The sequence below is a fragment of the Orbicella faveolata genome, unplaced genomic scaffold, assembly GCF_042242905.1.
Source record: "Orbicella faveolata isolate gen_17 unplaced genomic scaffold, um_ofav_v1 contig_36, whole genome shotgun sequence".
In the NCBI taxonomy this organism is placed as follows: Eukaryota; Metazoa; Cnidaria; class Anthozoa; order Scleractinia; family Merulinidae; genus Orbicella; species Orbicella faveolata.
In genome coordinates this window covers 825,001-842,748 of record NW_028301565.1, presented here as the reverse complement: position 1 = coordinate 842,748, position 17,748 = coordinate 825,001, and the positions used below count along the sequence as shown (strand labels likewise).

At 40.6% G+C, this 17,748-nt stretch overlaps 1 protein-coding gene across 1 annotated transcript in view; it reads right to left on the bottom strand.

Moving 5' to 3' along the window:
• Positions 1 to 1,778: 1,778 nt before the first annotated feature.
• LOC110040535 (neurexin-4-like) overlaps positions 1,779 to 17,748 on the bottom strand; it is a 25,290-nt gene continuing 9,320 nt past the window's right edge. Inside the window, exon 4 of the mRNA XM_089274828.1 lies at positions 1,779 to 3,679. Coding sequence (XP_089130954.1) covers positions 3,054 to 3,679 — 626 coding nt within the window. The 3' untranslated portion in view covers positions 1,779 to 3,053. The remainder of the gene's footprint in view (positions 3,680 to 17,748) is intronic.

Below are 17,748 nucleotides of genomic sequence, written 5' to 3'. Positions count from 1 at the left end.
AAGACAACTTTTATTTATATGGCTAGATTTTTCCCTGACTGCTATCTACGGTGGCTCATATACGGTGACTCATAGGGACAAAACACTTCCATAGGGACAAAACACTTCCACAAATCACAAAGCACTTGCTCGGACGGAAAACACTTGCTTGAAAAAAAAACAATTGCTGGGATGGAAAACACTTGCACGGGTGACAAAACACTTGCACAGATCGAAAACAATTTTACTAATACAAACACTTTCACAAATCACTATACATTTCCACAAATACGAAACACCCCCACAAATCACAGAACACTTGCACAACCTGAATAACTTATCGAACAGTTAACACGTGCAGAGTGCCTATTGGCTTGGCTACTAAGGCTCTAAGGCCGGGATGCTAAGGTCAGTTCGCACTTCGCGGGTCAAGCAAACTTCGAACTTCAACTGGGAGGTGAGTACGTGTTCTATCGTATATTTTAATGCTGTTATTCGGTCTGATTTGCTAGTATTGCTCCCTGTCCACCATTGTGGCCGTTTAAAGCATTTTTGCAAGGATAATGCTGAGTGATGACTTAAACTGAGCTTTGCAACTAAGCGACCACAAACGAAACAGTGCAATGGCTTGCAAGGCATCTTCCTGACGGCCAATAATTTATGACCAGTAAACGAGAAGACCGAAAATATATTATTCAATTAAATTCTTCTCTACCTTTCACATCGCTAGCATTATAAAGGAAAGGAGTATGTGAAAGGTGCCTCAAGTGACTCAACAATTGTTCGCTGTGTCTCTATGTCCGGCAGCCGGACAGGATTTTCAAAATACTCCGTGTCCGGCAGTCAAAATTATTTTTTAAAAATTTCAGTCAATAATGTCAAATCTTTGTTTATATGGCTGAATACTAATTTTGGTGAGCCCGGCACCCGGTATATCGGGATTTATAACGTAGACTATTATTAAGTGACCGACAGTCAAAACATTTGAATAGCAATCCGGTTAGCCTAAAAAGCACTCCGGTTAGCCTGAATAGCACTCCGGTTAGCTTAAATAGCTCTGCGGTTAGCCTGTTTACGGTTAGCTTTCAATAATGCTAAGGGTAACTCGATAAATACTTAAAAAATTCCGAAAATGGCCGGCCGGTTGCGGTGGCGCAGTGGTCATCAGTATCGCTTACCAGGTCGGCGACCTGGGTTCGATTCTTCTTGGGATCGCCTTTCAGTACATTCACTTGACGTTGTTTTACTTAAAAAAAAAATTTCTAAGTCTCACTGCCGGACACGGAGTATTTTAAGAAACCTGTCCCGCTGCCGGACATTTAGCCACAGCGACAATCGTTTTGTTTTGTTCTTGGTCTCTTCGTTGTAAAGATCAGTAGTCATCGCTCAAAAATTTTCAGTTTAAGTCATCACTCAGCATTATCCTTGCAAAAATGCTTTAAACGGCCACAATGGTGGACAGGGAGCAATACTAGCAAATCAGACCGAATAACAGCATTAAAATATACGATAGAACACGTACTCACCTCCCAGTTGAAGTTCGAAGTTTGCTCGACCCGCGAAGTGCGAACTGACCTTAACATCCCGGCCTTAGAGCCTTAGTAGCCAAGCCAATAGGCACTCTGCACGTGTTAACTGTTCGATAAGTTATTCAGGTTGTGCAAGTGTTTTTTGATTTGTGGGGGTGTTTCGTATTTGTGGAAATGTATAGTGATTTGTGAAAGTGTTTGTATTAGTAGAATTGTTTTCGATCTGTGCAAGTGTTTTGTCACGCGTGCAAGTGTTTTCCATCCCAGCAATTGTTTTTTTTTTTTTCCGAGCAAGTGTTTTCCATCCGAGCAAGTGTTTTGTGATTTGTGGAAGTGTTTTGTCCCTATGGAGGTGTTTTGTCCCTATGAGCCACCGTATTTACCCTTTTTTGTTCATTCTGCAGATATGAACTTGCCTTCCAACAGATAACAAGACGTTTCAGGAGTCAGCAATACCTCTGTTGTAAAAATATTAAGCGAATAAAGTGTAGAACCATAACGTGTCAAAAAACATTTATTTTTTCCATGCAAGTTGGAAAGTTATTTCACGCCAAGTCTGAGTTTCGACCTCTTCAGGCTGTAAGACCTTCATTGATGTCAAATAAGCTAGCTTCTCAGGACAACAAAAGATCTCTTAAAAATGGCGCCCGTTTGTTATTTAGACGGCAATTTGAGGTTGTTGAAATGGAATTCGAAGAAGGTTTGAGATTTACCAATTTAACAGAAGATTATTGTTAACTTTAAAATTCGTTACATCTCCGTGTTATTTAAGTTAAGTGGTACTGTCTTTGATTAATTCAGACAAAACAGCAAAGTGCAAAAACTGGCAATCCAGACGAACGTAATGTTATCGGGCAATTCCATGGCACTTGAACTTTCCTAATGTATGGTAGACCTCCTCATTCCTTTTCTCAGCGTCTCCAAACCTGAGCTGTTTAACTGGAAGATGTGTCTTGTCAGTGAGGAGACCGCTGTCTTCACGCCATTTTTTGTCATTGGCATCACAGTTGCAAGGTAGTTCTGGCTTTGCCCATGAGCTGTTCATCCCGCATGCGCACTGCCACTGCTGGGTTGTGCTCCACAAGCCATGTCTCTATTACTTAGTTCTTTGCCATCTTTCCTGCAAACCTAATACCCGTTCCTTGTTCAATCTGTTAATTTACCACAAACTGAAGACGGCACCCTCCACTACGCTACACAATTGTCCTGATACGGCCAATGAAATAGATAATTGTTCCATCTGGCCTCGGGTTTACCTTCGATGTACCACGACAGTAAACAAATAGCTGATATTCATAATTTTCTCATCAAGCCTAAATATCACTCACACTGAATTTTAAAAACAGGCACTTTAAAATGTGTTGCTTCCCTTATACATATGTATTAAAACTAAGTTATATTTCATCAGAAATTCCTGATTTTTTTCTTTAAAAAAATACCAAGCTTAATAATCCTACGTTAAAAAGTGTCGTTTCGAGAGCCTTTATTTTGTCAATGTCCACTTGAAAACGACCAAAGGAAACTTAAATATATAGCGCTGTTCAGTCAGGCAATTCCATAGCATTTGAACTTTCCCAGTGTATGGTAGCCTTGTTCATTTAAGTCCGTTTTATTACCATAACCCGTATCTCCAAACCTCAGCTGTTTAACTGGAAGATGAGCCTTGTCAGCGAGGAGACCGCTGTCTTCACGCCATTGGTTATCATTGGCATCACAGTTGCAGGGTAGCTTTGGCTTTTCACATGACTTGGTCATCCCGCATGCGCACTTGTCACTGCCGAGTTCTGCTCCACCCCAGTACGTCATTTTAGCAGAATCACGTGACACCCACCAGGCGAAAAAAGTTTTGTTTTTGGACATCAATGAACCAATGCACTCATACTTGATAAACTGTTCGCAGCGTGCGGAAATATTAGCGAGCTTTGCCAGCTGAGGAAGACTTGCTCCTGTGTAGTTAATGTCACGTTTGTAGCAACCTGGAGGTTCACATCCATCCACCAGCGTTCTGTTTTCACTGTCGTGACTAATGACGGTCACGCCAACTCCATTCTTGTCAGTCATGTCACAGGTGACGTTGTAAGGTGGCACGCCTCCATCACCATCTGGATCAATGACGTAAGTACCATTTTCCAGTGTAGGGTCAAGCTTCTTTAAGTGGCTGCAAGACTTTGCTAACGACAAGAAAAGGAATAAAGTCAAAAGCGACTCAAGGAATAACTTATCATTACACTGAGTCTGTTATCTTGCATCCAAACAATTAACGTTAGAATAATTCATAACTCTTGGCCTCGCTTTTCAAAACAGTATTTGGTTCTATAAGTTACCAATGTTTTGTTTAATATTTGCCAGAAATGTAACGGTGAATGGTCATTGATTTTATCATAAGCAAACTGCTTCCAATTTTTGTCATCTCCATGACAGCAAAATGATACGCAAAGAGGTAAATTTTGCCATGATAATTTATGCACTTCAACAGTTTATTATATGACTTGCGTTTGCAGCCGATATAACGCGCGCAATGCCAACAGGCCAATTACGGGCCTGCAAAAACCTAGCAAAGAGCTATATAATAAACTACTTATTAGCCTCGAACGTTCGGTCTTTACAGGAAAATCTCAAACTCCGGCCTTGCCGCTCGGTCAATACGGCAAGGTCTCGGTCTGAGATTTTCCCGTTAAGATCCTTTGTCGTCCCCAGGGGCCGCCCTCCTTTTGGTCAGCACCAAAACTTGCGACCTCTGGCCAAACCCGATTTTCTGAGCATGCGCATAGTATTCGTTTCGTATTTTCAGCCAATCAGATTTGTCAGACTTAACGGGAAGTCCGTGAATCGCGGACTTCCGGTGATGGACCAGCCCAGGGGTCGCGATTCTTGGTGCTGACCAAAAGCAGCCCGGCCTCTGGAAAAATACCTCACTCTCGGTTAACAAGTAGTTAAGAGTCCCTGTCCATAACAATGGAAAATAACTCGGCAAGGGTCGAAAATTCGATTTCGTTCATATTTTCATGGTAGATAGGCTAGGGCATGACAAAAACTACTGGATAGTTTTTTTTGGCAAAATATCCTTTCATTTCAAAGAAATATGCAAATTACCAAATTCCGTTGAAATCGTCATTTGACGCACCATTTTATCAAGCAAGTTTGATAGCCTCGCATGCAAAACCACATCATTCTTCCGTCTTTAAAACACTCAAATATTTTTGTGCAATGTTTAAATGTGTAGTGGGTTGATTTTAGGGAATGTTGCGTTGTCGTTTTGGCTGCAAAATAATTAAATTTCGAAGACATGTATTTCATTCACTTAAAAGTACTTCGTGAATCTAATTAATTTTCACCATGTGCGAAACCTTCAAATGGATTAAGCTTCTGGTGGTTGAATCGCAGAAGGATGGTCTACAGATTACTGTAACAATTTCTTTGGGCAAATGATTGTGAGCGACGCGAGAGCTTTTCAAAGTACGTCAAAAATGCAAATATTTGACCATCCGTCGTCAAATTTCAATTTACCTGATTTACGGGTTAGGCGTATATTTTAGCATGCGCCACATGACTTGACCTATGTTAAGTTGAAATAGACACAGAGCTGATAATTCGAAATGTTCTAACCTCATTTGCTGTAAAAGGCAGGTCCAAAGTCGATTTGACGTGTTTCTCTCCCCATTCGTCGCACATAAAGCAGAAGTTTGCTTTTGTTTACATAACGTTCGATGTACATCGCCAACTGTCAACTTATTTAATGGTCGAATACCATAAATCTGTGACCCTCTTTCGACACATATGATCACCACTGCATCTAAGTCAAAAACGGCTAAGTCATTTGTAGATAGTTGCTTGCTTTGCACTTCACCAAAATATTACGTTTGATCATCATGGTTTGAACTTGAGGCTTGAATGCTTGCTTGCGGCGGTTCCTTGTTCGTCACGCAATGCTGTCATCCCATTTTAGGGGGTACAGGTAGGACAATTGCTATCCTAATACGTAAGGCTCTGTAAGGCTTGGAACCACTGGGAGCACACAATCGTGTCGAGTAGGAAAAGATTAAATTAAGAAATGAAAAGAATGAATAGTTTACCATTGCCCCTGTTGTTATCTTTTACTCGACCACCGCTACCTACATGCTCTGCGTAACACTGTGACGCTAAACTCATACGTAGCTCTTTTCGCGCTGTGCAATTATTTTTGGTTTACATGTAATACAGTGGGCTACCCTCGGGGAAATGGGTGGTCACCGCCTAATGGGGCTAGAGGTTGGTGTACCTTCAATATTTAATTTTTCACTATCGGGTTATAAATTTCTTGGTGAACATGGAGTCAATCCAAGACAATCAAGATTGACGTGTGTTTGAATTATCACTCGTCTTGCACCTTCAATTTCAGACTCTTATCTGCCATCGCCCTTTCCAAAACAAAGCTTTTAAATTTTGGGTGGCCGCTTAACAGTGGTAAAGACAATAATGAAACCCTCATCGGAACGACCAAATGGTGGCCGCGGAGGTAACCGGTCAATAGGTGTTTTATTTACAATATTTCACTGACAATAATTTTTGACTGTATTGACAACAGTTCTCTATTTTCTGTTACAAACAACCAATGCCTCACCACTAAGCAAACAAAATACGCCAAATAAAATGGCATGACCAGGGCTATTTAGTCACGTAATTACTAATTAAATTTAGTCTGTTTTTCTCACGAATCAGACACGTTGTGATTTCCTATTTTTATTTCAGCTAGTTCTTGCTTCATTGATCTATAACTTGTTTATGGCGATTTTCTTAAAATTCTAGTAAGTACAGGCACTAGCTTTATCAGCTGTTGTCTGAAACATCAGAACGTACAACAAACGTGATTTGGACCGAGGCCACGTACACTATAGAATACGATTATATAAATATACACATAGTATATATATATATATATATATATATATATATATATATATATATATATATATATATATATATATATATATAGGCAATTGTGGAAAACGAGGACGGACAACTTCGAGCGAAAAAAATATATATATACGGTAAAAAATCTAAGAAATCTAAAAAAAAGTTTTAAAAATTTAATAAAAATAAACGTTTCGGTCAAAGACCTTCATCAGTTGCAGTGCAAGTGAATAATAAATTACAATAACCTTAAATAAGTTTACAGTATAAAAAATGACATCATATTACAAAGATGATTACATAACAGGGCGTGGTAACACATGAAAACGAAAAAATTAACCAATGATAAACAATCGGTGATTACTAAGCGAGATACTATGACAATGCGGTACAAAACTCAAAAGACACAAACCAAATAAGAATAAATAATCGAATATAATACAAATAAGATTAATATCAAAAAAGTAACGCGATTCGTCGAGTCAGCCGAAAGTGTGAAGGGACCCGCGTGTAAAATATTCAATGTTCAAAAAAGGCGGTCCCAAAATCCCCAAACAAAGCCCTTGAAACTATGCTGCGGCAAGGCACAACAGGCGCCCTAAACAGGGCCCTTAAACGACAATAATGTAATAAATTCCCCGATGGGGGCCCCTGAGAAAACCTAGCGCTAACAAAGCTAACAAGATCCAAGGTCAGGGCCTTTGAACACCTGAACTAAGATAACCGCCAAATTTGCAAGTTATTTTTGCGCTAATTGTAGTTTATTCTTTTTTTCGAGTGGAATTCCTGACGTTTGTTCAAGCCAAAAGGTGCCAGAGAGAACAACTGTGCACTCCAATATGCCTCTTTAGTGATTAAAAGCTTTTCGATGTTACTTGTATTGTTTGCATTTTATAACCGTTTATAACCGTTTATATATATATATATATATATATATATATATATATATAAACGGTTATAAAATGCCTCAAGCCAACAAAGAATGCCACTGCGTCAGGAGGATCAATGAAGATTCACAGTCCAAGCCTCACCGCAAAAATGAATTTAAAAACGTTTGATAAAGAATTTCACTCCAGTTTTTGGTTATATATACATATATATATATATATATATATATATATATATATATATATATACACACACATTTTTTTTTTATTTTGTGTATATTTTTTTATTTTTTTTTTAATTTTATTGTTATTATTATTTTTTTTATTTTATTATTATTTTTTTTTTATTGCCAGTTTTTCAATGTTATATAGCATCTGTTTTTCCATATCATAGCAACTGTTTTTATATCTCATAGCAACCTAAAGTTAGCTTTTAATTGCCAGTTTGTGAAATTTAACGGTCATTCGTTGATATTGCCTGATGAGTGTGGTCATCCTTTGACCATACGAAACAGCGTTGTCGCAATAAAACGATGAATTGAAGTCTTGCTACCATTGTTTATTATATATATATATATATATATATATATATAAACGTTTGATAAAGCAAGGACGGACAACTTCTGACGGTAAAAAAAGTTAAAAAGTTAAAAATTTAATAGAAAAACGTTTCGGTCTTAGACCTTCATCAGTTACAAGAGAAAAAGGACGAAAACTAAGTTTAAATACGGTTACAGTGTGGGAGATTACGTAACGAAATATAAAAATACAATATTGTGCTATTAATACATCGTGATTAATACAATACAGGAAGAAAATGCAAAACGAGAAATACAATGCTGTACTATAAATTGCGTCATACAGGGTGATAATTAATAGACCAAACGAAAAGAATACAATACTGTGCATAAATTACATTATAGAGCGTGATAATTGCAGAACTAGGTTAAATTCAACCTAAAAACTAAAAGAGTTAAAATAGATAAAACGGACTCTTGCAATGCGGTAAATATAAAAGAAGAAACCTACGTTTACGCTGGACAAGGTTAATAACAAAATCCCAAATCGAGGCCTTTGGAGCATTAAAGGGTTGACAAACAACAAAATCCCTGGAGGGGCCCTTAAACAATAAGCTGTAATAAGATCCCAGGCAGGGCCTTCGAGCAAATGGAAATAATTTCTTCGATTATTTTCCGCGTTGCCGTAGTAAATCATTCATTTGTTCTCACATTTAATCCTAATTTGCCTAATGTGAGTAGCATAATTAGAAAGCATTTGTTGATTTTGCAATCCAACCCTAAATTGAAAGAACTTTTCCCTCAAGGCTCTATCATACCATCTTTTCGTAGAACAAAAAACCTGAAAGAATTATTAGCACCATCTCGTTTTAAAACCGCCGATGAGGGACAAACAATTCAGCCAAACAATGGCTGCTTTAAATGTGAAAGAAATAGATGCGATCTCTGTCGAAATTTCTTTGTTGAATCTAAATCATTTCTAAGTTTTAAAACGGGCAGAAAATACACCATTCATTCAAGGCTTTCTTGTGATTCTAAAAACGTGATCTATTTAGTTTCCTGCAAGAAATGTCGTTTACAGTACATAGGATCAACTACCACCGATTTTCGGGTTAGGTTTCGTAACCACAAGTCTGCTATGCTCACAAATAAAACCACTTGTGAGGTAGCAGTACATTTCAATAAAATTCCACACTCCTTGGATGATTTTGAATTCCAATGCATTGATCAGGTGCAGGCCCCTAATGACTCAGACGAGATCGATAGGTTTTTAATTACGAAAGAGGCTTATTGGAGTGCTCAACTGTTCTCTTTGGCTCCCCATGGCTTAAATAAAAGAAAAGAATTTCACTCCAAAAACAGAATTTGTTATAATTAACTTTCTCTTGTGTAAATATGCGTTCGCGCCATAAGGCAGTTCAAAGGCCCTTCCTTGGATTTTGTCAGCTTTTTGGGTGTTAGGTATGCTCGAAGGCCCTGCCTGGGATCTTATTACAGCTTATTGTTTAAGGGCCCCTCCAGGGATTTTGTTGTTTGTCAACCCTTTAATGCTCCAAAGGCCTCGATTTGGGATTTTGTTATTAACCTTGTCCAGCGTAAACGTAGGTTTCTTCTTTTATATTTACCGCATTGCAAGAGTCCGTTTTATCTATTTTAACTCTTTTAGTTTTTAGGTTGAATTTAACCTAGTTCTGCAATTATCACGCTCTATAATGTAATTTATGCACAGTATTGTATTCTTTTCGTTTGGTCTATTAATTATCACCCTGTATGACGCAATTTATAGTACAGCATTGTATTTCTCGTTTTGCATTTTCTTCCTGTATTGTATTAATCACGATGTATTAATAGCACAATATTGTATTTTTCATTTCGTTACGTAATCTCCCACACTGTAACCGTATTTAAACTTAGTTTTCGTCCTTTTTCTCTTGTAACTGATGAAGGTCTAAGACCGAAACGTTTTTCTATTAAATTTTAAACTTTTTAACTTTTTTTACCGTCAGAAGTTGTCCGTCCTTGCTTTATCAAACGTTTATATATATATATATATATATATATATATATATATATATATATAAACAATGGTAGCAAGACTTCAATTCATCGTTTTATTGCGACAACGCTGTTTCGTATGGTCAAAGGATGACCACACTCATCAGGCAATATCAACGAATGACCGTTAAATTTCACAAACTGGTGTTACAAGTAGAACGTGAGGGACTGGGCCCAGCCCCAGGTTACTTATTATTATGGGATCGAAAATCCCACGCGTTGGCGAGAATGAAAACGAAACGAGGATCGATGAGAAAACGTGTTGTCATTGTAGTTTTGTAGTAGTTCCTGTGCGAGATTGAGTAGAGTGTAACATTTGGTGACCCCGACGTGACAAAGAAACCATCGAAATGTCTATAGAAGTCGTCGAAGAGATTCAGATAGAGGTGAGAACAGCAATTTGTCAGCTTAGCGAAGCGAGTCTTCGAGAAATCTGTGCGGGGCTACATATCGAAGTTAAAGAGACGGATACGGGACGTCTGGCGTTAATACAAATCCTAACGAAATATTTAGACGCCGAAGAACTCGGAACTGAAGCACTAACGAATCTCAGAGAAACAATTAAAGAAAAGAAACCGGCAACGAAGGACGCGAAGAGTGAACAAGAGGGTGGTGTGAAAACCGAACATGTGGATCAGAAGTCTGCTGTCAAGTCAAGCACAAATGCAGTTACGCCTAAAGAAACCACAGCGATTCCACCGTTCAGGAAGGAATTTAAAATATCGGGACAGATTGGAGATTCACGTCAGAAAGATCGCTTGAGCTTTACCAGTCTTGCTCACCAAATTAACGCTGGATTGAAACGGGGCTATAAAGAAGAAGAAATTGTCGAGGCCGTTATTCGAGCCATCAATCCAGGCCTTAGATTGAGGAGCTACTTGGAAGGTAAGCCCGATCTAGATCTTGCCAGATTACGTAAAATACTCCGGTCACATTACCAAGAAAGGGGGGCTACGGAAATGTATCAGCTGCTCAGTTCGGCAGTACAGGAAGCTGGGGAGACCCCTCAGGACTTTCTTGTTCGCCTCCTTGATCTAAAGCAGAAAGTACTGTTTGCATCTCAAGAAGCAGGATCTGATTTGAAGTATGACCCAAAGCTGGTACAGTGCATGTTTCTGCATTCATTATTAACTGGGTTACGGAATGATAACATTAAAATGGAGATAAAACCATGCCTGCAAAACACCCAAGTGGAAGATGAAGAACTTTTTGAGAAATTGAATGCAGCAGTTAGTAATGAAACAGAAAGAATGCAGAAGCTTGGTTCCCGTCATGACCAGCTCACAAACCGAACCCCCACACAGCTTGTAGCTCAATTGGCTACCCATGACGACAGCCATGCCTCAGTTGAAGGTAAAACCCCAGAAAAGCCACCAAAAGTTAACCTTCTTACTGAAGTTAGAGAGTTGAAAGCGGAATTGGCTGCTATCCGGGAGGGCATGGAACAACAAAGCCGCGCTAGCCCTCACCCACAGTACAACCCTGTAGAGCAAGGGAGGGTTCGCCCTAGAGGGTGCTGGAATTGTGAAAGACAAGGAAGGGGTTTCCGTTGTAACCATTGTTTCAACTGTGGTGATGTCGGCCACTTCAGTTACCAATGCCTAAGGTCAAGCCGAAGGGGCTATAACTCAGCAAGCCCCCAGGGAAACAGACAAGGGTTGCCCCCACGGGACAAGGAGCAGCCCCCCCGATTCATGAGCAGTCCCAACAATGCATGAACTGTGGAAAGAGGGAGGATTGGGCACATCAATACTTGCGGTGTTCACAGTGCCATACTAGCCACTATTGTTCAAAAGTTTGTCAAAGGGAACATTGGGAGAAGCATAAGAAACTATGTCAAGCCATTAGCGAAGTTGAACTGAGGGAAAGGGCAAGTGTTGAAACATTGAAAACGTCGTTCAGTTCCCACCTAACCCCGAGACAACGCTCTAAACTCACCAAATTAGTGGGAAGAAAATGTGTGGTTTCCTGCTTGATTCAAGGGGAAAAGGTGGATGCCCTGTGGGATACCGGAGCTCAAGTTTGTGTTGTGTCCAAGCATTGGAAAGAAATTAACCTACCAAACGAGCCAGTAAGAGACATAAGCGAGTTATTGGGGGAAGATGGATTAAATCTCCAGGCCGTGAACGGTACAAAAATCGCATATGATGGCTGGATTGAGGTAGAGTTCCAGTTGGTTGGGGAGGACGGGTACTCGGAGCCATTGACAGTACCCATACTAATAGGAAGTGAAGATAATCAGGAGTATCCCATCATCGGCTTTAATGTCATTGAAGAGGTCATTAAGAGGAGTAGTAGCCCCAACACAACCAGCCTATTGCCCCGAATAGTGAATGACTCGTTCCCATCTGTGAAAGAGGGCGAAGCAAGAGCGCTGGTTAATTTCATCCAAAGTATGGATGATGAAGGTGACACCGGTATGCTCAGAGTCGGCAGACAAGACATACGTGTCCCACCAGGAGAGACTGTGAGAGTCAAATGTCAGGTACACTTTGGACTATTAGAAGAAGATTTGCCTGTTGTGTTTGAGCCCAAAGAGGAAGGGGCGTGGCCTGAGGGGCTAGAAGTTCAGGGCTGTCTCCACCGAATCTCCCCGAGGTCTTCGAGCCGAATGTATGTTCCAGTATGCAACAACACCGAACGAGAGATGACCTTACGTAGGCGGACAGAACTGGGCACTATACAGTTAGTGCAGTCCGTCACGCCACTGCCAGTCGAAGCTGAACAGAAACAAGAGAAAGAGGAAGGTGAAACTTGGAGTGAGGCAACCAGTTATGAGTGGGAGCCAAGTCAGCCCGAACAAAGTAAAGCAAAGTGGACTCCCCCAGTTGACTTGAGCCATTTGTCAAGTGAGCAACGGGTGATTGTCAAGGAGATGTTGAGGGAAGAATCCGGGGCCTTCGCTATAGATGATGGTGACATTGGATGTGCCGAACATTTGAAATTGGAAATCAACCTGAGAGATGACGTCCCAGTACAAAAAACATACAATTCAATTCCAAAGCCCTTGTACGAAGAGGTAAAGTCACACTTGCAGGATATGATCAATCGTGGTTGGATAAGCAACTCAAAGTCACCCTACTCTTCCCCAGTGGTGTGTGTGAGAAAAAAAGACGGCAGTCTGAGACTATGTGTTGACTATAGGCAGTTAAACAGCAAAACTGAGGATGACCGCCAGCCCATCCCTCGCATCCAAGACATCCTGAATAGTCTCAGTGGGAACACTTACTTTTCAGTGTTAGACCAAGGAAAGGCATATCATCAAGGATTCGTAGCAGAAGAACACCGACATCTAACAGCGTTCATCACCCCCTGGGGTTTATACCAGTGGAACCGGATTCCTTTTGGCCTTAAAAATGCACCGGCAGCTTACCAGAGGTACATGGAGAAATGCCTAGAAGGTCTCCGCGATGAAATATGTATTCCATATCTTGATGATGTCCTGGTGTACAGTAGAACATTTTCTGAGCATGTAGACAATGTGCGAAAGGTACTTAAACGTTTGCAGGAGTATGGTATCAAGCTGAAGCCAAAGAAATGTGAGTTGTTTAAGCCCCGTGTTCGTTACTTAGGCAGAATAGTCTCAGCAGATGGCTACACGATGGACTCAGCAGACGTTGCAGCAGTGGCAGCCCTTAAGGAAACTAAACCAAGAACTGTTGGTGAATTGCGCAAACTCCTGGGTTTCATAAGCTATTACCGCCAATATATTCGCGACTTCTCCAGATTAGCCAAACCCCTTTATGACCTACTTTCAGTTAAAGAATGCAGTGACCAGCCCAGCAGATCTAAAGGACAGAAAGAGCACCCCAAGTGGAAGTTGCCGACATCGAAAGGACAATCGTCATCAAATCACAAAATCCCGTGGAATGAAAGACACCAAGAGCGATTAAACTTCCTAATTGAACTTCTTATGCAGCCAGGGGTAATGGCTTACCCTGACTTTGAACGACCATTTGTACTGCACACGGATGCCTCAAGCGAAGGACTTGGGGCGGTGCTCTACCAAGAACAAGGGGGGAAATTGAGAGTTGTTGGCTATGGCTCAAGGACATTGACGCCCGCGGAACGGAACTACCACTTGCACTCAGGAAAGTTAGAATTCTTGGCCCTAAAGTGGGCAATTACTGACAAATTCAGGGATTACTTATTCTATGCTCCATCCTTCGCTGTTTTCACTGACAATAACCCGTTAACGTATGTGATGTCATCAGCAAAGTTGAATGCCACGGGGCATCGGTGGGTGGCCGAGTTAGCGGATTATAACTTTACAACCAAGTACCGACCGGGCAAGACTAATGTTGACGCGGATGTTCTGTCAAGAATCCCATTGGACATAGACAAGTATATGAGCGATTGTACAGAGGAAGTACCCAAAGATGTCCTTGAAGCAACCGTGGAAGCAGTTAGGGAACAGGCAAAAGGCACAATCCCATGGGTTACGGCAATTGCCGCAGACTTGACAACTCCTGAACCGACATTAAAGGATCTGAATCTAAAACCCTTCAGCCCTAGTGAAATCAAGGAGGCACAGCACTCGGATAGTGCTATATGCCGCGTGCTTTACTACAAGACACACGGGATCAAACCGGGTGGTGGCCAACTGAAGAATGAACCCCATGGAGTTACCAACCTTATGAGAGAATGGAAGAAACTGGAAGTTGATGAACATGGTATCCTGCGACGAAGAACAAGCTCTAAGATACAATTAGTTCTGCCACACAACTTCATCCCAGTGGTACTTAAAGAACTACACACAGAGATGGGACACCTTGGAGTGGAGAGAGTCGCAGAACTTGCAAGGTCCCGCTTCTACTGGCCACATATGTACCGTGACATAGAGTATTTTGTGACACAACGTTGCAGATGCATCAAACAGAAGAAACCAAACACAGTCACGAAAGCACCTATGATGCACCTGATGACATCAGCACCCTTTGAAGTAGTTTCCATTGATTTTTTGCATCTGGACAAGAGCAAAGGTGGATATGAATATGTACTGCTGATTGTTGATAACTTTACCAAATATGCCCAAGCCTATGCAACGCGCAACAAGACGGCCCGCACTGCTGCTGAGAAGATCTACAATGAGTTTATCCCAAGGTTCGGTTTCCCAGCACGAATACATCACGACCAAGGTGGTGAGTTTGAAAACAAATTGTTCCACAACCTAGAACGTCTCAGTGGAGTTGCCAGCTCGCGAACCACTCCATACCACCCACAGGGCAATGGCCAGGTAGAACGCATGAACCGAACGTTACTCTCGATGCTAAGGACCCTCCCGGAGGAAAAGAAATCGAACTGGAAAGATTCCTTAAACAAGCTTATACATGCGTACAACTGCACAAGACACGAAACGACTGGGTTCTCGCCATTTTACCTGATGTTTGGCCGTTCCCCACGATTACCAGTTGATTTGCTGTTTGACCTAGACAACGACCTTCAACAGGGTGATTACCAGGACTATGTAAAGACGTGGCAAGCAGATATGAGACGGGCCTACGACCTAGCATCTAGGAACACCCAGAAATCGTCAGCCAGGAGTAAAGTGTATTACGACAAGAAGGCTTCCGCAGCAGTCCTACTCCCCGGCGACCGCGTACTTGTTAGAAACCTTTCAGAAAGGGGAGGACCTGGAAAGCTCCCTTCACACTGGGAAGAGCAAATTTATGTAGTTGAGGAACGCATATCTGATAGTCCAGTCTATCGAGTAAAGCCAGAACTTGGCCGTGGGAAACAACGAGTGTTACACCGTAACTTGCTACTTCCTTGTGATGCTTTACCACTGCCTAAACCAACGAGAGCATCATCCAAGACCACCCAACTAAGACCTAGAGTGCCACCTCAGCCTGAAGACATTGGAGAGAGTTCCGATGATGAGTATGAGATGAACACACTGTCCTCTCCAGTCACCCACGAAATAGCCTTTCCGACGGAAGTAGACACCCCTCCTATGGACCCACAGGACCACTGTGATAATGAAGATTGTGCCACTATGTCAGATACCAGGGACCAACCTGACCCACAAGTGGACACTGGTGACTCATCAGTGCCAAATTCATCCGTTCTAGATGTGACTGATATGACCCCTGAGGAAAGTGACAATTCAGATTCAGAGGAACACCTAGAGGGAGCTACGCGACCTAGAAGGGAGAGACGACCCCCTCGGATTCTGACTTACAGTCAGATGGGGGTACCCGAGTACCAACGTTTAAACCCAGTAGTAAACGCAATTCAATGCCCTCAGGTGATACTTCCCTACCAAGTCATGGCCAACTGGCTTGTACCTCACTGCCGGTGTGTTCACTGCACCCCGCACATCCCATTTATTCCACAGCTGCAGTATATACCACAGCCCATATGGACAAACCAGTAATGAACACCCCTGAAGTCACAACTGATTACTCCGAGTATTAACCATGGACAAGCAGACCTGTTGCTCGCCTTCTGTGACTTAACTCATAAGCGAAATTTGTGTTGGATTTTCCCTCTAGTTACAAACTGTTAAAGACAAAACCTGCGGATAATGGAACTGCCACAATAAGTATTCAGTTTGAAACATGATGAGAACTGACGCTCTCTCCTAACCATTGTTCTTTTTGGTTTTGTATTTCCTGTTATAATGTCGGGACGACATTTCTGTTGGAGGGGAGTGTGTTACAAGTAGAACGTGAGGGACTGGGCCCAGCCCCAGGTTACTTATTATTATGGGATCGAAAATCCCACGCGTTGGCGAGAATGAAAACGAAACGAGGATCGATGAGAAAACGTGTTGTCATTGTAGTTTTGTAGTAGTTCCTGTGCGAGATTGAGTAGAGTGTAACACTGGCAATTAAAGGCTAACTTTAGGTTGCTATGAGATATAAAAACAGTTGCTATGATATGGAAAAACAGATGCTATATAACATTGAAAAACTGGCAATAAAAAAAAAATAATAATAAAATAAAAAAAATAATAATAACAATAAAATTAAAAAAAAAATAAAAAAATATACACAAAATAAAAAAAAATGTGTGTGTATATATATATATATATATATGTATATATAACCAAAAACTGGAGTGAAATTCTCATCTACTACAAAGTGCTCAATAGCTGAACTAGAGCGGGAATAACAGTAAAAACTCAAGAGCTAGGTTATATGGTCATATATGTATATATATGTATATATATGTATTGAGTTGGTCTTTTCGCCACATCGTACACTAAACTATATATATATATATATATATATATATATATATATATATATATATATATATATATATGTATATATATGTATATATAGGTGTATATAGGTATATATATATATATAGATGTGTAAACGATGTTGGTTTGCCAACAATGATGCCTTGGAGAAAAGGATCCAGTGGATACAGAACGCTTCTTCTTTAAATAATCATAGGTTGAATAAACAGAAGAAGATGCGAACTTTTCTCGTAGGAGGTCTTTAATTCAAATGGACGTTTCACCCATTCGGGCTTCTTCAACACTAAGAATATCAATACTCGGAATAAAATTTACAAAAAGTGAAAAAGCCTTAAATAAGTTACAAAACAATAACTTACAAAGAAAACAAAGAAATAATTTTTTTTTTCACATAAGATTACATAAGAATTACGTAATAATAAAAATAGCAAAACGCCCGCTAAAAAGCAAATAAAATCAAGTAAAATACAGCAGCAAGATGGCGTTAATTGTAGCGAATCCTATTCCTGGAATTAAACTCGCACCTTTTGTTGAGTCCATGAGGTGCGAGGGTGCATAATTGAGCACACCAAAAGGCCTCTCTTGTGAGCAAACGGTCATCAAGACTATTATTATTGACACTAAGATTACACGACTGTTCAATGATTAAAAATTCAAAATCTGCCAGAGCATGAGGCTCT